The sequence below is a fragment of the Perna viridis genome, chromosome 7 (genome assembly GCF_037379345.1).
Source record: "Perna viridis isolate PV_CMFRI_1.1 ecotype Kerala chromosome 7, ASM3737934v1, whole genome shotgun sequence".
Lineage (NCBI taxonomy): Eukaryota > Metazoa > Mollusca > Bivalvia > Mytilida > Mytilidae > Perna > Perna viridis.
Window position 1 is genome coordinate 17,539,944 of NC_142451.1, and position 25,374 is coordinate 17,565,317.

Consider the following 25,374-nt stretch of genomic DNA (forward strand, 5'->3'; position numbering starts at 1 on the left):
AAACATTCTGCAGTCCTTTAATATCATGATATTTGTTTTTAATCAAGGTTTGGTTTACAAGGGTTTTTGTTATAATAGTAAGAATTGTTTGATATCTTTTGTATACTTCGTCAGTATTAAGCTCATAAAGCAGGAAAAGTTAATAGCATTAATTACACCAGTTGATTTACCGGTCAGAGAGTAGATCTCGTCGATCAACCCAGAAGCAATTTTTGTCGATATGCTCACCCAAATTTTATTCCTCGATGAAATTCATTTTATGATCGCTCAAATTAATAGCAAAAAATCCAAAATCATTTTTTTTAACTGTTTTATCGGAGAAGAGAAAAAATCGGTTGGCGAGTATTTCTTGCAGGCGAGAACTACTCCTTGATCAGTGAGGCTTCGTATATTTTTTCATTACATAAAGTATTGTTTTAAACAAAATAATTCTTTGCTGTATTATGATAATGTTTTGACATACAAAAGATCATGCGATTCCTCCCTCCTCGGTGTAAATGTCCCTTTAATTGTAGGGAGTCATACTATTTACTACAGAACAACACTAAATGTTGTAAATGTTTGTTTGATTGACAACGTATGGGAACAGTTTTGTTAATAATTACATCCTCTTTTTTTCAGATTTAACTATCAATGAGCAACACGGTGTCATGAAACAGTAAACAATCATCTTCCATTAAGGGCACCTTGGTGCAATGATGGGAGGCAACTCCTGAAAACACGTGTACAGCATATCGAAAGATTGGTATCTTTGTATTATTCAACCAAGTGTTTAGTAGTTCGTGCTGTTTGGTTTTCTGTACCCCTAAAAAGTTTGTGCTGAACGATTTGTCCTTCGTATCTTGTATATCTTGTCGTAAATAAAGCCCTGGCTACATTCTCTCTGAGGCTTTTCTCTTGATTGTATCGTCGGCTTTTTCAATTACATAGAAGAAGTGATTGTATTCAGTAAAAATATATAATTGCAACATCCACTTCACCCATCATCCGTTCTTTACACCCGATATTTTTCATATTAGCAAGGGGGCTACTAGGCTGAAAAAGAAGGAGTGCTACAAATGGCAAATGATAGAAAGCATTTGTCTAAAAATGACTTCACTGACGTTTCCAGATGTTAATCATGTCACAGAAATGAAACTTTCAAAACCAGGAAGTTTAATATGTTCAGACTCATAAACCATCCGATATTTAGAAAGTTTTTTGATGGAAAAAAAATAATAGCCTTATTTCAAGCAAACATACAGTTTTTTTGTCGAAACTAATTATCTTAATGTCTCAAATAAAATACGTGTTTATAAAAGAGTGAAAATCTGTTCCTGTTACCTTCCATGGCCGTGATCAATAAGCAGACGTACGACTGGTACTTTTATTATTCAGCAATCACAATACAACATCAATGTACAAACAATAAGAAGAGAGAAAGAGTCAGAAGACTCCCTTCTTGAGGACAAACCCTCTTGAACTTAAATCTCTTAAGTTCTCTCTTTAATAAATTCCTTCTAACTTTTCTAAGTTCCCTATCTCCCTATATTGTTTTACCCCTTATACATATTAATTTAATCAAAAGTTCACATAATAAAATATCAGTTATAAAGTCTCAAAATGGCCATACACTCTCCTCCTCTTCTCAAAGACTAACATCATTTAATCAAGAATGTCTAACCACTGTCCTATCACATGTTATTTAAAAAAATGAGTCTCCATTTTTTCTCTAATTTAAAAATCAATGGTACTTTATGAAACAAAGTTAATGATCGATTATTATATGACAACAGTTTTTATCATTGCCAGAGCAGCTTATGGTAAAGCTTTATGTTTCAATTCAAGCGCAAGGAGACATCTGAGTATATATATACTGTTTGAAGTTTGGGAAGCCAGTACATAGTAGGACCTTCCATGGTGCTAGGCTCAGCTTGTAAAGAGGTCACTGTCCACAATTGCATTTTCTGAATATTGGAACGTTTCAGAACGAACTGAAACAAAGTCCTTGCTGAGTTTTTCAATTTGTGTTTTATTCGGGAAATACGGCTTTGATGTTGATAATTATGAGTAAAGTGTTCCTCGAAATTTTCAATTCGGATGTCAAGTATTAACATAACGGATTTGAAAGAATTTAATGTTTTCTTGTCGAATGGACTGAGTCCTGATATTACGACATTTATTTCAATTGATAGTGTCTGGAGGACAATATAGAGGTCCTTTTTGAAGAAAGTTTTTCAACTCTCGTTATTTAACGACATTCATATTAACTGTAATAGCATGGGAACTGGAACCATAGACACACACACACATACACAAATATATATATATATATGTGAAGGTCTGAAAAATTCCCAGCGATGTTAGAACTGTCAAATTTGCGATGCAAATTTTTGGTCATTCCCTCCGCGGGACTCGAACTTGGATCGCTGTTACATCTATGGCAACACCGCCTGCACAAAGTCCGGCGCCCTAGACCACTCAGCCAACTAGGCTATATAAAAATATAGCTTTTGCTGGCCGGGTCATTCCTCGTCGTAGGATTAATCTAGGGTTGTAACTTAGTACACGATGTATGGTAGTACGGGACTAGTACTAGTTCATCTAGGTGTTATTATGCAAGATAGAGGATCAAAATAATGATATATATATATATATATATATATATATATATATTAGATTTCAGTCAAAACCAATGCATCATTAAAAATGTGAGATGAATTGATCTAGCATAATGTCGAATACGGTCTACCGTACAGATAGTCTGTTTAAAATGTAGAAAAAAGGTAGGCGGTTAGGTAGAACAAATGGAATGAAGGTTTTTTTTCTTGGAAACATATGCAATATTTAAAAAAAGATGTCGATTTAAAAGTCGAACATTTGAAAAGGGTTAATCAGATTTTTAGCCCCGTCTAGGTCCGGGTGTCAAAAAAATAGGCCCGCAGCAGCGCTTAAGCTTGTCGTAAAAGGCGACTAAATAGTGCTCAGAAACCTAACCTTGGGCTAGGCACTCTGCCCACAGAGCAACTGGGATGTGTACCCCAGGTGGTGGAATGGGGTACTCCTGGCATGTTACATGCTGGGGTTGTCAAGCTATAATACCGAAAACCTGACCGCAAACCATAGTGGTATACCGTGTTGGGAAAGATGCCACGTTCCTCGCACGTTAAAAACCCTGCTGTGGTATTCGATAGGAGTAGGAACCTTTGCGCCCCGCCATAGGAGGCTAAATTGCCCGAACCTACCCACCACTCCCTTTTATCTTGTGGCAATCAAAGTTTATCGAATCTATTATCCTTGTGTCCCATCCCTTTTTTCATTTCGTCATCATTGTTTCATGTTCATTTTACCATCCCTTTCATGTTCATCGCCTGAATATAGCTGAAATATTGCTGCTCGGGCGTTAAACCTTAACAATCAATCGATCAATCAACTACTTTGTCTTGCTTCACCAAAGAAGTAGTTCTTTTCATGTCTCAGTATCAGCTAAAATACAGAAGCGTCAATGATAGGACAATTCAGATACAACAAACTCAACGTACATGGTCAGAACATGAAAACAAAAAAACAGAAAGATCTACATAAACAGTCTAGCAAACGGAATAAATAGATTACATATAAAAACTGAAGATAGAAAACGAGTTATTATAAGCGAAAATATAATAAACATTGCTGATTAATTCTGTTCATGTTTACTATAAAGTTGATACTTAAAGCAGAGGACGCTTACCCTACCGGTGCACCTGGTCCATGCTCCCAGTTTTTAGTAGATTCCGAGTTGCTCATTTACTTTTGTTACTTTGTATGTATGATTTTAGTTACTTTATGTTCTTTGTTGTGTATGTCTGTTTCCCATGTCTGGTCTTTGTCCCTGGATTACATTCTTTTGATTACCGCTATAACCTTGGTTCCCTTAATTACTCCTTAATACAAATCTCACTTTTTTTTCACTCTAAAACTTAACTATTTTATGAATAAGTGTATTAATAAGATTTGTTGTATGCCTTGATGCCAATAATTTCGCATTATCGGTAACATTTTCTTTTGGTGTACATAGATCGATAGTGCTTGTAACAGTGTACTGGTCCTGATACAACAAATAAAAGGTCCGTTTAAAACCGGGCATGCGTGAAAAATCGTGTCACAGTGGAGTTGAATGACGTTGGCTCATCCAGACAAAATTGGTCATTTAAAAGTATTCTTCTTCAAGGTCAAAATATTGATATTTGTATTTCTTTAAGATACAAAAGATCGAAAATTAAATACTGTTGTCTATAAATTACCGATAAACAGAAACTTCATTTCTATGGATAATCGTTTGGGTAACCACTACACTGAAGAAAATGTTGATCATTGTTTTGTGTACCCAGCTGTAATGTAGTTAAAGTTCTTCCCCAGCTTTTATAGTACAACTGCTGGGATCTTTTTCTTGTTATTCGAATCACAACTATTCACAATTGTATTAAAGTCATTAATCGCATGGTTTTTTCCCTAAGATTTGTTTTTCTATTACACTTGACTTTGATATTTTTTTTGTTAATGCTTTAAAAAGAAGGTACACATTAGGGAAAATCTTAAGACAAACAATACCGAAAAAAAATTAACAGTAAAAAAAGTCATATAACGCTTCTTGCAGGAAGGCGAACAACTCGTATCCAATCAAAAAATCGAAATGCTCCGGAAGGGTAAGTTCTTACTTCCCGCAAAACAACCATCACGCTGCTCAAGTCCGGTGAAACGGGTAAATAAATTACTAAAAATCCCTGTTCCTTACGCATTTATCGATAATCGTATTCATTTTTTTCATTTTTCTGTACGCAGAAAAAAACTATACTTTACATGTAAATAACCGTATTAGTGGTATGAATTTGCTACATTGACATTTTCTGAAGTCATCACTACAGATGTTTCATGGTCGTCATTATGACTTCGTGGATCGTTACGGTGTATCCATCTGCGCCATGAAAACTGATTTGTTTAATGTGTCATAGGTTTGCTTTCCTCATTCGTCAGGTGTTTCTAGAAAAGCAGGTACGCTTATCCTACCGGTGCACCTGGTCCATGCTCCTTGTTTTTAGTGGAGTCCAAGTGCCTCATTTACTTTTGTTACTTTGTATATATTATTTTAGTTACTTTATGTTCTTTGTTGTGATTGTCTGTTTTCTATATCTAATCTTTGTCCCTGGATTACATTATTGATTTCCCCTAAAATCTTGGTTCCTTTGATTACCCTTTTACTTTTAGAAAATCGCACGAAACACAATTTTGCTGACATTTTTAATAGACAACCGCAAGTGAACTTTTAAGTATACTGACTTACGTTGTATAAGGATATTAAAAGAAATCAAAAACTTCAATCATCATAAAAAGCATTTTAAGTCTTTATCACAGGATACGGTGTTTTCACATCAAAATGAATAACACAAATTATTATGCATAATAAGATATATTACATTCATTTTGTTTTTCTGATGTTTGGTAAGTGCGATATCGCTTCATCCATCGGCAATTAGGAAAACTGCTGAATCAATTCTCAAAGACATCAAATTATGAGCAAAGTTATCTTGAACAATTAGTGTTATCATATAAAGACATGCTACGCCAGTCGTCAACCAATAAAATGCATTAAACTAATTGTAATACAATATTTAATTGATCTTCTTTGTGAAGTTGGTAATTCATTATATGTAAAGTAGAGTAAGTAAATATTGTAACTTTAACACTACAATGTCATTTTATAATAGACATCGATTTTCAATCAAGTCCACAGCGACACAGTAGGTAATGCTTCTAGCTTCAAAAGCTCCGAATCGATCGCAACAGATGATTACAATTCTCAATTAGAGAGAAAACACACAACTAATAACAGAAATGTATAGCCATATTCAAAGTAATTTGACCTTTTCATGTTTCCTAACGGTTCTTTTCTATGAAAGTCTTTTGGAGTTAGGTAACCAAAGAATTTCCATTTGAATATTACAATGCTTTAGAAATCCGGAATTTACTTTCTTTATTGTGTAACATAAGATGTTTTAAAAGCAATTTTAATGGGAGACGGAAGTTAAAATATTATTTTATCAAAAAAGAAATTGATATGTAACTGATAAGGGTGTTGATACTTTTATGTTTATTTGTTTGAATTTCCACTGTGGCAACACTTTTGACCTTTCCAAAATGCCGAGTTTACATCCCTGAATTTCTTAGTGATTCTTTCTTTTAGTAGTATTTCTTTACATTCTTTTGACCTTTGAACTTGATTTTCATTTTTCCTCTTTTTGTCTACATCCCTAGCTCTGGTTTTGTCAGTGTATTTTTCCAATCATTTGACATAGCCATTCTTATACTACACTCGAAAGCTGTATTTTAGTTATTTTTGCAGTGTATTTATTTTTGCAGATTTCACGATCAGTAATTAAGTATCAGTCTTACTAAAAATCATGTCAAAAACCCACCGAATTCAATTTTATTTTTTGTTCAGAAACAGTTACTTATGAGATGAACATTATATAGATTGTACATGAAATTTGCACTTTGAAAGAGTTATCGTTCTTGATTTAGCTTCATTTGGTTGATTGTAGTGAGAATGTATGAATTTCTGAAAAGTGCAGATCTGAATGCAGAAAAAATTGCTGTATAGCATATGTAGACTGAAAAGTATCGTTTGTTTGGTGGGTTTTTCTTCATCATGAATCACCATTGGCAGTGTCTGAATTTTATATGGACTAGTACTTAATCTCAAAATAAAGAACATGCGTACTCAGCATGTGACATATGGTCACTTTCAACATAGCTCGAACTTACATACTAGGTTAAATGGATTAAAATCGCCAATAGCAAAAATCGATTATGCGAAAATTACAATACATGTGGTAACTCTGTTACAGCAAAAACATAATGAGACATCATGAGTTTATTATATATAAGATATATTGATTGGTTGATAATTTTAAGGATTGATAATAATTATACTAAAGGACAGAAGTTTTATGCTTCTCAAAACACGTCTTAATTTAAAATGTTCATGTTGTGCTGTTTGCAAAGAAAAGATAAATCAGCATGTAAACAACCTTTTATGTAAAGTACTGTCAACAATTCAAAATAGGACTAACCTCCTGGAAAAAGAATGTGTCTTTTTAAGAGCTTCTTTTAACTCAGACAACTCAAGAATTGATTTCAGAAGAATGAGAGAAGTTATCCAACTCTTAAAGTTGAAAAAAATGAGCTCTTTATTAAAAAAAAAACGAGCAAAATACTTTCAAAGACTGTTTTAAGTCTTTTAGCGATAAACTGTCCTTCAAAAGCTAATCCGTTGGCACTTAACCATATATATATTGAATATGTCTGTACTGAATACTTTTCCGTCATTTCCAGAATCACATGTCATGAAATTAACAAACAAGACAAGTCTATTAAGCTTTCCGTTGAAAATGAACTCTAAAACGAAACAAATGGCAAAATAACCGTAAACGAGCCGTTTTATTTATTTTTTGTTGTTTTTGATTTTTTTAATGCTATTGGATCATTTAACAATATACTGGGAAAAAATTGCAAACGATAACCTTCAACAAGCGGAACGTTATGCTTAGAAAGGTCGCTAGAGAAAAATTATTGATTTATTCTTTGTTATTCTATATATTTATATGTCGATGAATAACAGTAAATTCAATTATGACTTTACATTTTGTTGCTTACTCTTTCAATCGTATCAATAACATCATTATTGCAAGAATCTAATACAACAATGTTATGACATGGTCATTCTTTTGGGAAATAATAAAAGAAAAACAAATTACTATGTCAAAATATTTATTTTTAATAACAAACTTTATTACAAAGTTCTTACTATTGAAATATCAATAATAGATGAAACCTTAAAATGATCATGATGGAAGACCAAGTGTTCAGTTGAGAACCGAAACTTACGTGTATCTATGTTATACAAAGATAATAGAAATTGGATTTTAAATCGCTTCCTTTAACCGCTTGGTTTTAAGCAATAAAATATTTAAGAAATCAACACAAGCCACCAAGTTAAACTACTAAAGTTAGAGACGCCTTTATTACGTCTTTTTATTCTCTATGAGGTAAATGACGTTTGTTGTTTTTATTATGCAATTATGAACAGCATATAGACTTCAATACACAAAAAAGTAAAGTTGTACGGCCTTCGGTCAACGTACCCTGTATTTTGATCTCAAAAAAGTAGTTCGAGGTGGTGCTGTTACTACATGTACTATGTCATTTAAATACTCCAGGTATCTTTTTCTTCTTCAAAGAAAAAAAAGACGACTTATTTATTTGTGAAACGACTGTCTAGCATATTGCATTATGAACACTGCAATATGAACACTGCAATATGAACATTGCATTATGAACACTGCAATAGAATATAGCTTGTAGAAAAAAATGTTCAGTTGTTTCATCTTTGAAAATAGTTTCATTTTCACAACGGTGACTCATTAACGACCACCTAAACAGAACATTTAAAACATAATGTTTTTCTTAAAATACAAAAACTAAAAAACACAAGAATTATAATGATTGGGAATGAGGTTCGGAACTTCCCGATCGAACGTTTTCATTCTTTCAGACTGTACTTACATTTGATTAATTATCCTTTTGAAATTGTCTCATGTCTTTTTTGTCATTTGGTAAAAAAAATAATTGCGGGCAAAGGTTCAAAATCGTTGAAACTTCAATGGAAATGCTACAGACGTATCACTGAATATTTCTTAAACATCTGATTTTGCCGATGTGTATGGGTCCGAGTACCCAAACTATGTGACCACTTCGGTCATTATGAACTTTTCCTAAGTCTTAAAAAGTGATTTATAATTGACTCGTAGCACTAGCCTTGTTAATACTTATTATATTCTTCAATATTAAATAAATAGCTCAAAAGATGGAATAAGTGTAAAAAACAATTATGGTTTTATCCTATGACGCTTAAATAGAATTGAAATATTAGACAAAGACTATTCAGATAAAGAGTTATATGTTTACCTTTATTTCACTTGCACTGCTCTGAAAGGAATTTTCATGACTTTTTCAAGTTTCAAATTCTCATAATAGAATATATCACATAAACACTGTCTTTATGTCTATATTTAACCATGCTAGGCAAGTAATGCCATTAAGAGAATAACAAAATAATGAGAAATGACGTAGGTTGTGTACATTAAAGGGATCAAAAGTTAATCAACGGGAAACCTTAATAAGTTAATTATTTTCTTGTTTGAACCAAATAATGGTAAGTACTTTGAATATTTTGCCATAATATATTAACAATACTATCACGATTTCTATGATGAAAAATAACGGATTAAGTGAAACGCAGTAAATGCACATGCGTTGAATATAAATCAAAATTAAAAATACTTTAAGAGAAAAACCATATGGTATTCAGCAAGTACATTTTGTATATACAAACCATTCAGTAAGCTCTGAAAGGCGCGGACAACAAAAGTTGTAAAATCCACGGTAAGAGGATGAGAATTCTTCAAAATCAAAATGTTTAAAGAATGCTCTAAGATGTCCATATCAAAGAAATCTAACCTTAATTTAATAATTTTCCTTGCATAATCAATGGAGATATTTTGAATATATTCTCTTTGATTTGGTCGTTTTTCTTATTCGGTTAGGCAATTACCATATCACAACATGGACGATGTGATACAAACGAGAGATATGAAATTACACCGTCCTGGTTGGTTGTTGAACGATTGGTTAGCGTCGTCTATAAAAACTGATTGGTCGAAAGCAACGTTGTGATGTTTCTTATGCTGTTCTTCTAATACAATTAGTTGAATCATAGACGTCTGATCGCTATATTCTTTGCTATGGATAGAACATTTTTAAATCATAATGACAGGAAAGCTAAGAAGATCTGACATATGAAACATCTGTATCATCTTTATCTTATGTTTAAGTTTAGTGATATACACATGACTGTTAAAATAACACAATAAGGAATATACACCTACTATGATGTAAGGATACGAAGGAAAACTTGGAACTTAATTATATCTTTATAATTTTCACATGCCCTTTTTAATTGCTTTCTGAGTCATAAATGTGAAGCTACCGAAGTGTTCGGAAACTACATTCATTCAAAGAATCGTAATTTCCCTTCAGCATGCTTTGCAAAATTGCCCTATTAATAATTGATAACAACATTTGTCTGGCTCAACGATCGTATGTTTTAGATATTCGCACTCTTGTTGTATATAAAACGCCTACACATTTTACAATCTTTCGATAAAGAATGATTTCGATTCCGGTTAGCAAAAGGAACTCTTCTCCAATTTCGTCAAATATAAACTGTATAAAGAATTACGAACATATTTCAAAGAGCTCTCATTGATCAATTCTTAGCGTTGGTCAGAATAGCTCATTATATTTAATCAAATTGGGGTAGCTCGTTTATAAGTAACCATGTAACAAAGGAACTCGTAACACTTTAATGAGATAACAATTTAAGTAGCACTTCACATAAGAATCATGCAAAATGTGATTCATGGCGTGAAAGCCTATATATAATTTTTTTGATATTTTTTTTTAAAATGTCATAGTAAACAGAAAGTAACATGCGGTTTTTCATACAACTCACGTTCATAGGAGATAAAAGTTATATAGAATGCGCTGTAGATTTCAAAATTAAGGGAAATAATTCTGTAAAGGTCACTCAAATACAATAGAATCTATTGGTTTTTCAATGTTGATTATCTCCTTAGAGCATGCAGATATGAATGAATAATTACACATTTCACAATATAGACCCATAAGACAACTTAGTTACAAAAATAAAAATATGTAGCCTTTTTTGGGGTGTATCACATTTTTCAGATTTTGCATGATTCTTACAAAGACTGCTACTTAAAGTGTCATTTAACTTTGTTTTCTATCCTAGAACTTTTGCGGTTAATTGCTGATTTGTTTTTCTTTTTTGATATATGCAAAAGAAACTCATTTTAAGAATTTAGCAGCATAAATATGAATACCTGATCTTTAGCACATGAAATTAAATGACACACCAAAAACGTACATCTGTTAAAAGAACTTGTTTCAGTTACACAAATTGACGAAATGTTTGTTCTTTCTTTATGCCAACTGTTATGCTTTTTGTAAAACATCCATTAGACTCTTTTGTGTTAACTGAAAGGTAAAATTATGCACATGCGTGAGACATACTTCCGCTAAGAAGATTTTTCCTTGTGGAAATATGTATTAAGTATCGACTATCTAAGAGTTAATACAAAGGGTCAATAGTTCAAAGTTTTGAACGATAGTAAGGATAAATGTCTATAGATTCTTCGCTCATTTGGTTATATGATCAGTGCCATTGCGTTTGTTTCCACCCTTCCAGTTTTGGCATGATATTATCATTTGTGTTTTGAAATTGATATTGCTTTTGAATTTGTGTCTATCAGTTCAAAACTTTTGTTATTTCTCTTTATATGTTTGTATGTTAAGCTATAAATAAGACAAATTAACTTATAGGGAGTTAAATTTTATTGTGTATAATACAAAACTGTAGAAATACAATAAGGGATAGATGTGCAAAAAGGTAAAACATCATAGAAAAAATATTTTAAATAGTAAAAATATAATATTTGAAAAATAGTTTTAAAAATTCTGCATTTCAACTACAAACTACGAAACACTGGACTCGACAATCAAGTAACTTTTCGTTCAATTGAAATAAGATGTTGTTCTATTGTTATGGCATCTTAAACAATTCAATCAATAGATTTTACCAGTGATCCTCATCTATAACGTTGTACTTGCCGTATCGATTCGATAGAAAACGACTTTAATGGTACAATAATCCTCGTATAAAGAATATCCTTTGAAGTCAGTGTCGTGCATCCGATATGTGAGTTCCGATCTGGTACTAGATTCACAAATGTAATATTAACAACGGTTAATTAACAACGGTTATCACAAATTGATGAAAATCGTCATGTCATAAAAATGATTGCTGTGTAAAGTAAACAATTAATAGGGAATTACTATTCTTTTTGTGAATCTAGCATCAAATTGAAAATTAGAATAGGCGAGCATTTATAGGTATAGCTCTCAAGGTAATTATATGTCAAAGACAAACATGTTGTTGAAAGTATCTTGGTTGAATAAAATGAAAAAGAATTGTTAAAGATAAAGATAATATTTTCTCGATGCAACATTTTTGTTTCTCAAAATATCTCATTAAAATCAAAATATTTGTTTTTTACAAGTAAGAAAAGATCCATCTATATAAAAACAAATTGAAAGTATTTTACACCATACATTTGTACTACACAGAAGGGGAATTCAGTAAGTTGTAATTCCTGAAAGGACAAAAGCAGAAACAGCTTTGTTGAGGAATCAAAATGGTATCTACTTGAGTAAGTGGTATTTCAAGAATTTTATAAACGGTATCTTTAGCGGCTTGTATTGATACAGTTGTGTGGCGGTATTGCGTCAACGACTATTCATGACAGTGACATAAATATATGTTGTCTTCAATTGTAAATAAGTTAAAATATACAAAATGAGATTTAATTGTTTCACAAAGGAGTTATAACTGAATCAATCACTGCTAAGTATGATTTAAGCATATTTATTACTCAAGCCTTTTACGAAAAGTGTCAATGTCATGAATGTCAAAGACTACTATCATAACTGTAAAATATTCGGTCGTTGTAAGTAATTCAGTCATACAGTCAAATTTGTCTTCGCAACCACTTGTATTTATCAATAATCTGTCCTCAGAGACTATAATTGAAATATCTGTGCTACTGTATGTAGTGCATTGCATGTAAAATATACTTATAATAAAGACAATTATTATCATATAACATTGATTTTGCTATATCTTGAAAGGCAACTTTGTTTCACTGTACAACAGGTTCTTTATCCACAATCGATGTTATTAAATGTACATGTATTGAAGGATTTTCTCATTATCAGCCTTTTTGTAAGAAATTTGGACTCTAGTTATACCCATTTCACACATTATAACATTAATATTTTATGCCCAAAGACCCCCTATTATTTTTCCTAATTTCATTTAACACAACTTAAAGTATTATTTAAGAAAATTTTATTATTTGTTTTTCAAAGATAAAACCTATTAACACAAAACCAAAGGAAAATCCAGAGGAACCCTTTTCCCGCCAAAACTTCAAATGCTTATATCTCAAAAACAAAAAAACAAGGCCGTTTATTTTTTCTCCTTATATTGTTCTAGCATGACAGTTCTTCAAAGATTTAATAACTCTTTGACATCCTTGGTATTCTTAAACAGAGCAGCAAACTTCCTTGGTAATGAATTGTTTTCTTCCTATATATCATCACTTAGCGTTGCTATGTTACTAAGCCTTGGATAGTTTTATATTGAATACTTATGTATCAAATTTAAAAAGCAAAAAGAAGCACACAAAGCATAAAAAAGAGTTCTCTGTGATGATTATCATCAATCAACTTCTTAATCCTTTCGAGGCTCGTTTTAGATAGTTTTGTGTGTTTTCATATATCACTGTTTTTATTAGTTATCAGACACTAATTCTTCTCACATGATCTTCAGTTTTCCAAGCTTTAATTAATTTGTTTATTATTATATTGAATCCTCTCTAATGATATTTAAAACAACTAGTTTCTGAAACTTCTTCCTAACAGATTTAAATTCAACATATCATATTTCAGTAGAATAAATCTTATCATTTTGATGTGATAACTCATTCAATTACTTCAAAGAAGTTCAGAATATCATGGATATCTGCTTTAGGTGTAAGTGTTTGTAAGAATCAGGCATAATGGGAAAAATCAGAAACATGCATGTCAAAACCCCACTGATCTGACCATATGTTTTCACTCAAGGATGCTTTCTCTTTTTAAAAAGACCATTATTTGATCTCTGCATCACTGGATTTGCTTAGAAATTTTTCAATAGAATGTTAGAAAAATGACAAAGTTGTCCGCCTTGAAACGTGCATTTTCAGTGCATTTCGATGAAATTATAATTCAATGCACCAACATGATATAAAAAATCTTGTCTTTTTTCTTTGATTCTGATAGTGCAAATAGTCAAATCGAATTTTCAAAAATGTGGAATTTCCCATATCATGTTTCATCCACTGCCTGATGCTTACAAAGACTGACACTTAAAGTTTATCCTTAAATACATGAAAATATGAAAATTCCTGCAATCTTCAGGACTACCCACTATGTGCATATATATATATATATATATATATATATATATATATATATATATATATATATATATATATATATTAAATTCAAACTAGAAACGGGAAGATATTAAATATAAGGTAAAGTACTTCATTTGTTCATTAAAATTCTTTCTTCACTGTCACAGAAGCAATTTCGATGTTATTTTGATGTTCCTTTATTGAAGTTTTCGTTTCTCGTATTGCGTCTTCCATCTACGGTTTCAGGAATACATCTAAAAAGCAAAAGTAAATGGTTTAAGAACTTATTGCCCAATAGCTTTGTATAATCCATGCTTAATATACTTATGATCTTCGACGAAAAGTTTTCATGAATGAACCAAGTAGTAAACGACGACTTTAAAAATCAAAGACTGGAGTATTCAAAATCGCTAGTCGTCATATATTCTTTGCCAATGATTTCGGTAGAATCTTGGTTCCCTTGATGTGATTACTCCTTCGTAACCATGATGACCGGAATGTTTCTCAATAAAAAATCAACAGGTTACCAGGAAGTGCGAATAATGTTTTCGTTCCACAAATTTCTCAAAAATTTTGTAGTAATCTTTTGGTCGCATATGATATTGACCAGATTAAACAACTCGCAATGACAATTTACGTCAAAAGCATTACTAAGGGCCCTATATGTGCATAAAAATCGGGGCCCTGATAAAGTTTATGACCCAGATAGTCAATTGTAACGAGCCCCTGTGTCTGAGTTGGAGACTTAGTAATATTACATTAAATTCAATGCTAACCGATTTAATCTTTTAATGTAAACTTTCTGTTATCATACAAGCAAAAACATGTGTAGAACACATGTGACACTTGACGGTTCTACGCCACCGATTAGCAGCATAAGGTGGTGTAATATATAATTATGCAAATCATATACGAATGTAAAGTACTGAAATTATAAGTGCAGGAAGTAGCTAACAGCATAAGCAGCTTAAAAATCAGTGTAATGTCATTATGAAAGGTAATAGTAACCAAGTATATAATCAAACTCAAGTTTTCTTCTCCCTTGTAAAAAAAAACTGCCTGGAAAGATATTGACCTAATCGAACCAAGTAATTAAAAGCAAAGCTAGTTACATGCATATAAAGTAACAAAAGTGAATTACCTGGCACATAAAGCTGTGATTTCATTGTATTATATTTCGGAGTGCGTAAACAACGATACTGAGCTATTTTTTGTAATTCAATAATGTTCAATGTTGTTTTCAATATCATTTCCTTGAAAGACAGTTTCCCCATGAGAGACAAAGTTTGGTTTACATTTTCTATTGAAGACGTCTATGCATATTTATAAGAAAAGATGGTTGTGTACATATATTGTAATACATACCATCTTGTGCTTCTATTTCATCTATAGATCCTTCCTGGTAAGCAATAAAATATTGGTCTTATGTCGGAATGTCTAAATTGTCAAGCTACTAGGAATATCACTAAGAAAAGGGGTGCTGCTATGGTAACGAGCAAATCTACTAAAATGTTCAAGTTAAATAAATGTTCATCAGGCTTTCGAAACGTTTTCTAGAAGAAGTTGATAAAATTCAGATTCGATAAACCTGGGATAAGAGTCTTTTGCCATCAGGGCTTGAATTTTATGCTGTGCCGGTAGAAACGCTTCTCGTGTTGGATTTTCAACGTTAGTCGTTGTAGTAGCTTTTGTGTCTGAATCCAAATTGACCTATATAAAAACAATCAAAATTTTATTGAAAATCTATAACAAAACACCTGTGAAATCAGGACGAGTTGAAGTATTGAAAACATTTGTGCAAATTTATGAGCGCGTGTTACTTAAATGTTTGAAACGTAAAAGGTCAAAGAAGCGCTTAGCTCACTTATAATAGGTAAGTAGATATCATCAGCTCGTTATATATGGCATATACTGTATTTCTAAATAAATAGAGGAAATGCGAGGTTCGATTAGAATTCGAGTTTAAGAAATAGTAGAAGATAGAAGAAATCGTTGCGAGACAGACATTTCATGATAGTCAAAAATTCCTTTTATACACTGAATATGATTCCCAACCCCAAAACCTTTGACGGTTATCTCATTACCTCTTTCGGTGCTTGTGAAACGACGAAGTCGTTGTAAATCTGCTCCGCCACGTCAATCATATTATCACCATTACTTGTTCTGAATTCTTCACATGCTATCCAGAACTCTAGATTGTCCTCACTAAATTCTGACTTCAAATACCCAAGAAACAAATCTAATCCACCTGAAATGACAAAATAAATTTAAGTAACTCTCTTTGTAAGAATCATGCAAAATCTAAGAAATGTGATACACCCTAAAAAAGGCTACATATTTTTATTTTTGTAATTAAATTGTTTCATGGGTCTATACTATGAAATGGGTAATTATTCATTCAAATCTGCCTGCTCTTTAGAGATAATCAACATTGAAAATCCAGTAGATTCTATTGTATTTGGACTCCATTTACAGAGTTATCTCCCTTAATTTTGAAATCTACAGTGCATTCTATATAATTTTTATCTCCTGAGAGCACCAGTTATATGAAAAACCACATGTTAATTTCTGTTTACTATGACATTTCAAACAAAATATCAAAAATAAAAATATGTAGGCTTTTTACCTATGAATCACATTTTGCATGATCCTTAGCTGGAATACTACATAATGTTTAAGAAAGGAAAATCATTCCTTTCTCATACACTTTTCATCCCCTCTTTGCATTTTCATTAGAAATTAATATATCAGCTGTTTCAATTATAATTGTTATTCTTTAGCATTTACTTTTGTCATGCAGCAACTCATCCAAGGAATTTCTCCATTTTGACGCCTGGTCGTAAGTCAAAGATTGCAACATCGGAGGGGGTGTGTCAACTTTATTATTGGCCTCTGTGTCGGCGACTGACGTAGTTTGCTGTCGTCGAAGAAAAGGTAGCTTCTTTTTCATATGTTTAGCCCTGTAAAAATAATATTAAGATATTATTTTCATGTTTTCATGAATCATGATATTATATTACGATGAAAGACAATACAAAAACTTTTACAAGAAATTAAATTCAAAATTGTACTTATATTGATAACAAGATATGAATAACAATTTTCCATGTTTTATTGGGGGAATCTAGAATTTCCCAACCAAATGATAAAAAAAAATATATGCATCGACAAAAAGTGATGCAAATGCTTTTCCTTTGCTAGCTGTATGCAAACATACATTTGTAAAAGTGAAATTTAAAAATTGATTCAAAAACAGCATTTAAATATGGAAAACTATACATTGTTAAAGTATCAAATACAGATGAAACAAACAGTTATCAAACTGATCTATTGGGTGGTTTTTAATAATTTTGCTAATGGCTATTTCAGCACCACAAATAGATTATGCTAGAAAAGATACGGATAAAGTACAAGTTAATACGGAACTGACGCCCGGTGTTATATTTCACAATGAAACCATTGTGATATCCATTAATGCTTTTCATTCCCGATATTACTACCGTGTGGAATTACTTTTATTGTTTCCATTAGCTGTTTTAATGTCTAATCTTCTTTTCTCTCATCAAAGTATGAAGTCTATTGCACAATAAAAGTACACATCGATCAAAATATTGACATAGATTTTTTTAATGTTCCTATTCCTATTTTTCATTTATACAACTAGATTGTACTCTATTTTTTATTCACTTGTATCACGCCAATTGCTCGTGTTTTGCTTTGTTTTGTTTTGTTTGTTTGTTTGTTTGTTTTTGTTCTTAATCATGCATTTTTGGTTCTTCAAGTCACTAAGAAAGTTAGAAAGCAAAAATAAAACGCTGTAATGAAAACAAAAAAATGGACAGAAATCGAATGTGAACAGAAAAATACGAATGGGGCAATACTTTTAATAATCCAGTCACTATCGTACCTTTAAAACGACGAAGCCTTGCAACTCTATTATATGATACTCACAGAATTTTAGACTTCGACTTTGCTTGTACATTGTTATTTAAACTTTCATCATTTTCAGATAGAGCAGAGTCAGTGGAGACAGATTTTTGAAACCTTGATGAACGTCCCTCATCCTCGCTGCTAGTACCAAACAGTCTCTGGTAAACCAACAGTTCCATAGCGCGACTTTCCATCTGTCATTTAGTTTAAAAATATATAAGTATGTCATCTTGATGTACATTTTGGAACACTTCTTTTGAAATGATTAGGGTATTAAGATGTCATATTTTGATAAAATGGATTCTAGTAGGTTGCAAATTGAAATTATTCATTTTGGCTAAGATTGGTAACCATGTATAATGGAATTGTTATTTACCCTCGCAAATTCCACGATTTCCTTGCTTTTTTGGGAAAAGATTCCTATTAGATTTCGATTTTAAAAAATAAAAACAATCGGTTTAGAATTTAAAATCAAAGAGTTATATGATGATTTGTAAAAAGGGGTTTTTAATATAATAGAACGTTAAAAGCATTAGACAATATCTCAGTGTTATATAATGTAAACACTAAGAGTACTTTCTGCTCGATATAGAGGCGTGTTTGTTTAACTTGTATCTAATACCTACTGTGTTGAATAATTGTCGACAATTGTATGATAGTTGTTGAGTGTTACAAAAATATTCTCATAATGGATTACATGTTCATACAGTAAACTCCTTTTATAGAATTTTATGAAATATTATGCAAAATTAAACAAAATACACACATTAAATTTATGTCAAAGTTTCTGGTTTATTTGTTCTCTTTCGTTTCATATTTCTTTAATGACTGATGCACTGTCTTCCAAATAATTGGAATCAAACAATGAACTAACATGATTTCAGGTAGACACTCGAAATATAGGGATGCAAGTATAATAATGTTATACTTATTCATTAAGATGGGCAAAATCAATTTGACATTACTTTTAAATTCATCTGTGACTACAAAATATATATTAAAAAGACAGCATCTGAATTATTGATATATAATTGTTACACCTAATATAAACGGAACACAAAGTGTGAATTATCGGAAGTCGTACAAATCATGTATCGTGTTTCTAAAGAATAACCAAGACGTTCTGTTGAAAGGACATGAAATTGTTATTACCGTGTCTTTGTTTCTGCTGCCTTTTGTATCAAGACTGGTGACATCAGGAGGCGTGTCTTTCTCACAGCCACTCGGACTTCGCCTCAATGGTTTAGTGATGATTCTTTTCAGTTTCTGTCGTTTCGTTTCTTTATCTTTCTTTTTGGGGTCATTAGAATCCGAGTCTGTAGCTTCATTGTTTTTCTTTCCCGTCTTACAGTCACTTTGAAATTCGAAATCCGATGCATCCATAGATGAATCACAATTGAACGAAACTTGCGGGCTCCTCCAACCAGAAGAAGTACTTTCGAATGACATATCCCGAATAGATCGAGATGAAGTACTCTCAAAAGACATATCTTTAATTTCCCGTGATTCTTGATCAAACGAGTCAACATCACTAGAACCTATTTTGCCCTTTAAGCCTTTGCGCTCAAGAATCCTTCGCCGCCAGTTCTTCTTAGCTGACTTGTTATCTTTCACTGGATCGGGGCTCAGGGAGCATTTATCAGGTACATCTGGAGGAACTTCTATTGCTGGAATTTTGAACTGATGGTCTTTTGGAGGTGTTGAAGACTCAGTAGACTGACTGGTTACAGTAAGAGTAGGATTTGTAAGTCTAAACACAAATTGATCCAGGTCACTAGCCTGTTGCCTCTGTAGCTGCTTTCTGGGCTCCTCAAATACGCCCTAAATAAGAAAAACAAATAGAAAATGTATGAAATCTAAAGTAATTTTCACAAAATAGTTGTTCTATAAGTTTTCAACTTTAAAATTATCGTGTTTTGAATTTCATTTAAAGATGTACTAAATACATTACAAGCCTGCTAATACAGAATAAGCAACATTGGATAAAGTTGTAGAACAAACATGTTGTATTTGGATGATTGAGGTCTTGTTCAAGCAAAACCTTGAAACCTAATTAAAAATGTAACAAAAACCCGATTTATTATCTTAAAAAAAATAATTAACCTATTTCTAAAATTGAGGTATTAATTTGTAGTCGACCTTAAATTAACGTCATGAAATCGTTTGTTTGCGATACAATTTTTTTTTCAAATGGACATCATTTAAGTACAAATCATTATTAATCCAACACTGGGAATTATTTTTCATTACTTTAAACTAGATAAAAGTAATGAACGGAAAGGATTAAAAAACGAAATAAGTTAATCAGCCATTACCATGACAACAACTTGATACATGGCCGTCTGCCTAGCAACTAATGTGTTTTGTCAAATAGAAAAAGCACAACGCTTTTGTTTGGGCTCTATAAGAAATGCGGATTATTTCATGTGTCAGAGACAAGCAAGTGAAAGAAACTTGCTCCCTGAGTTAATTAATTCCTGATACATCTGATTGTTTCCTTTAATCCAATTCAATTCTATAGATTTAGTGTCAGGCATTAACAACGTATCTAGAACGCACATACTATATATTGTGGATGGAATAAACAAATTTTATCAATGAAGAAAATTCATGTTTCAAAAATAAAATTATTTTGAAGCGGAGATGCTTTATCGTTTAATGTCTAGGAGACGCCATCCTATCGTTTTAAATTTGGTAACAAAAGGACTGAGATTGTTAAAAATACTTCAAAGTTCATTAAATTTTCAAAAAAAAATGCCTTTGGTGTGAGCGAGTGAGTACAAAAAGTAATATTTCTATTTAGAGCTTTTTATTTTTAAGTTATGATCACGTCTTTTAGTTCGTGTGAAATACTTTTGACGTTTTAAATAATTGCGTGAGATTTGATATCAAAATTTTCCCTTTCCTGTTTTGACATTGTACAAAGTGTTTAGAAGCATCACCGATGCGAGCAATTTGTCTGTGATTTTGTGAAAATGACACATCTTTCACAATACGTATTTCTTTAAACTATAAATGGTGTGAAGAACCAGTTTCAGATCATTTTCTAATGGTTTAGATGCGTGCTAAATACAACTTATTGTGATATTTAATGACTTTGTTTAACGTAAAAGCAGTAAAGTTGGACTCCAAGGAATAAAATCATTAGACTCATACTCTTTGCATGTTCATGATTATACAACTACTATCATGCAGACCTCCATTATTTTTCTTTAACGATACAGGGTTCTTAGAAAAGACATAACGGTGATATGGATTGAACGGGTTGCAGGTCGTTACTTTTATAGGGATATATCTCACTCGTAGTTTGTAAAATAATAGATATATGGATGCAATACAGTAATCAAGGAAACCAAGATTCTAACGGAAATCAAAAGAATTTACTCTAGGGGAAAATACCAGACACGGAAAACAGACACACACACAACAAAAGAACATAAACAAACCAAAAAAATACGTATAAAGCAAGAAAAATAAATAAGCACTCAGACTTCACTAAAAAAACTTGGAGCATGGACCAAGTGTACCGGTAGGGTAAGCGTCCTCTGGTTTTCTAGAAACACGCACCTAAGTTGCTCAGGGTAGATGAAAGAAAAATAGAAAACAAAATTATAAATAAAATTAGTGATAACGACTTAATGAGTACTATATGGCTTTAAACGGGTGTTTTTGTATTTCGAAGATATAACAAAAACGATACATTTTTATATATATCATGGCATTCAAAAGAATCTCAGATGATGCTTGTTTTATGGAAGTCTCAAATATTGTTGTATTAAGAAACAATAATAAGGTATATCTTATATTTAGATAAAAATAATATACGCCTTTTTGGCAAAAAGAGTGATTTTTTAAATCCTACATCAAATAGCTTCTATCATACACCTAGATCTTCTCGTAACACAGGAAGTACGACTCCAGCTAAGGACCATGCAAAATGTGATTCATGGGTAAAAAGCCTAAATATTTTTTTTATTTTTGATATTTTGTTTGAAATGTCATAGTAAACAGAAATTAACATGTGGTTTTTCATATAACCCGTGCTCTTAGGAGATAAACATTACATAGAATGCACACGAGATTTCAAAATTAAAGGAGATAACTGGCACTCAAATACAATACAATCTACTGGATTTTCAATGTGGATTATCTCCTAAGAGCAGGCAGATTTGGATGAATGATAACACATTTCATAGTATAGACCCATAAAACAAACTAATTACAAAAATAAAAATATGTAGCCTTTTTTGGGATATATCACATTTTTCAGATTTTGCATGATTCTTACAAAGACAGCTACTTAAAATATATAATATAATGAAAAAAACATGTCAAATTCTGTATAACATGCCGTTATTACCATCGACCTATTCATTTATGGTAGCCCTTGGAGTCTTGGTATGATATAGCATACGATAAAGAGTTTGGCATCTAATATTCAGTATATACCAGCTTTTTAGCCATTGCGTTTTTATGACAGTGTATAACAACAACCATAGACTACGATTAAAATGTACATTATACTCAAATTTAAGTTTTGGTTGTTCGTTTTTTTCAAATCTTTGTCATTACCACATATCTCTGGACAAAAAATGACTCTACAAAATTCTAAATCAGCTCGCTATCGTGATTACTGTTAATATCAAAACCACTTTCTTAAAAATGGAAGCAAACACTCATTTCCTCCATTTTACATTGGTAAAAAGAGATTTCAGTATAAATGGCCAACAATGTTAGATTTTTGTGGATCTGTGTCACCACATTAAACAAGGATGACAAAACAAGTAATAAAAACCCTGAATTAAAAACAAGATGAAAATATTTTTAAAACAACCTGTATTTCATATTAATTCAACATTTTGAAAGACAAATTCAATTGTATTTCTGACTTGACTTTTTATAAGCAACTCGGCGGGTGTTTCTAGAAAAGCAGAGGACGCTTACATTGCCGGTGCACCTGGTCCATGCTCCCAGTTTTTAGTTTTTAGTGAAGTCCTAGTCGCTCATTTGCTTTTGTTACTTTGTATGCATGATTTTAGTTACTTCATGTTCTTTGTTGTGTATGTCTGTTTTCCATGTGTGGTCTTTGTCCCTTGATTACATTCTTTTGATTACCGCAATAACCTTGGTTCCCTTGATTACTCTTTCACAAGAATAGACAAATTAGCGTTGTATTGAGATAATCAACTATGAAACTTTTCAGTTCTATGGTGAAAGTTTCATTATTTGCATATTTTTTATTCGGCCTCTAGTTTCCGGATATGATCAATGCATAGATGCTGACTCAGATACTGCTTGTAAGATTTTTTTTATTCCAACATCCTCCTTTTAAACAAAGAAAAGTTAATAGTCTGCAATCATGGAATACAATAACATAAGATGAATTTAAACCCTGATAATCATACTCCATTATCTGCTGCCTTAGCATTCGAATTCCGACGAGAAGCCGCGGAATCAAGAATAATTGTACGCGATTTTCTGATGAGTGTTTTAAGTTGATCGAATGCTTCAAAGCATTCAACATGATTACGCCTTTCTAAGATATATTAAAGACAAGCAAGGCTTAGAAAAAGGTTTAAAGAATCTTTGAGTCGTTAAATGTGACATAGTTTGAATTTTAAACTTCAAAGAATAGTTTCACGACCGAAATGCAGAAATGACGTGTTTTTAATACTGCAAAGCTATAATGCATAGAAAAATTCCATTAATGTTTTAAAACAAAAATGATTATAACTCATTAAGAGCAAAATCCCTGTCACTGTTAATGATTTTTTTAAGTCGCAAATTAACTTCTGCAAAAAAAACAAAACAAAAAAAACCCCGCAAAAATCCCAAAGTCAAAAGGAGATAGCAGAATATATAAATGAACTGTGTATGTTGCGGGAATTTTGGAATTCTTTTTCAATAAATTCTTTATGTTTACCAAGGTGATGTAACATTCAAGTTTTGCATTTTTTTAATTCATTTAAGTAATATTGTTAAAAAGGTTAACTTGGTCTAATATAACACAGATGTACAGTCTGTTGCTCAGGGACTAAGTAAGCATGTCGTAAATCGTATATTTGTTATCGTAGTCTGTTGTTTACCGATTTATTTCATATCTGTCTTGTAGTCTATTGCACTTTTCGTAATTGCGCTCACTCGATATAGTTTACCTTCTTTGAAAATCCTATAATTAATTCTTTAAAAGAACCCAATATCATTATCAAAGGTTTGTGCTCCTTCGAATTGCATTGTTACATTTGTATAATACCTACAGGCTGAATTAAGCATTTGCTTATGAAAGGTATGCTAACGTATTTTCAACTTAGTAACATAAATGGCAAACGTGACAGCGCTTAAAATAATATTTACTCAATGTATTGTAATTAACGCTAACATCGAATCGTGATTTAGTTGTATTTTCACAGTAATAATTACCGATGAATTGCCACTAATCAATGAATATGGAGGTAATGTCGACTTTAAATGCTGTCTTTAACAACGCAAATTTTCACAATTTTTAAAATTGCGTTTAGTTCCTTTTTCTTTTTCTACTCAATGTTGAGTTGGAATCAAATCCACACATGCACTTTTCATTTCATTTTAGATAAAAAAAAAAAACAAATCTTACATTTTCAAACACGAAAAGAAATAGAAAATTCAAAATTACCAGATTACATTTATTTTTTTCAATCTTTGAACAATATAGCGATAATAACAAATTCTGGTAAGATATGATGCAAAATTTCAAACAATACAAAACAAAAACACAAAACAGTAAAATAAACTACATTGTGAGGCATAGATTTGATTTTGCAGAAACAAACAAATTAAAAGGTAGTAAAAATAATTGACAACTAAATAAAGCGCATTTTCTTGAAAAACAAACTTACCCGCATTATAAAAAAATTCCTTATTGGTATACTACCGAGCAAAAACACCGAATGTCTATCTACCGGCAAGCTTCGGAGAGAAGAAGACCACTATATTTGATTGAGAATCAATTTCAACCAGATTTGTATTGAACAATTGCTAATTAATATATGGAACGGAGCCTGGATATCGTCAGCCAATCAGAGTTTGTTTGAATCTAAAATCAATGGAACGACTTTTCCCAGGTGAGTTGTTTCTATCATCATCTTGCAGGAAAGGTAATGATTACATTACAGTGGTACAGTCGTAAATGTTAGCACTTAGGGGACTAACATTAGTGAATGCTGCACTGAAAGTATGTAGTTACGAGACAAGAGAGACTGTTTTTCAATCATCAACTCTTATTGTAATGTCA

The 25,374-nt window shown here is 31.8% G+C and overlaps 1 protein-coding gene across 1 annotated transcript; it reads right to left on the minus strand.

Annotated features, from left to right (window-relative positions):
• Positions 1–11,478: 11,478 nt before the first annotated feature.
• Positions 11,479–25,107, minus strand: LOC148611597 (uncharacterized). Its single transcript, XM_088592304.1, has 7 exons — positions 24,980–25,107; positions 19,257–19,925; positions 18,126–18,298; positions 16,962–17,134; positions 16,259–16,422; positions 15,540–15,884; positions 11,479–14,428 (listed from the first exon to the last, which is right to left on the minus strand). The coding sequence occupies exons 1-6, from the start codon at positions 24,983–24,985 to the stop codon at positions 15,708–15,710; spliced, it is 1,362 nt and encodes a 453-aa protein (XP_088448430.1). The 5' UTR covers positions 24,986–25,107; the 3' UTR covers positions 11,479–14,428; positions 15,540–15,707.
• Positions 25,108–25,374: the final 267 nt, after the last annotated feature.

Bases quoted from the DNA above. Each gene is read 5' to 3' on its own strand.
- LOC148611597 (XM_088592304.1), bottom strand. The intron at 18,299-19,256 runs GTAATAACAATT...ACTAAATGACAG, and splicing joins GCAGCAGAAACAAAGACACG to ATGGAAAGTCGCGCTATGGA. The intron at 15,885-16,258 runs GTAATGAGATAA...GTTTTTATATAG, and splicing joins TTTCACAAGCACCGAAAGAG to GTCAATTTGGATTCAGACAC.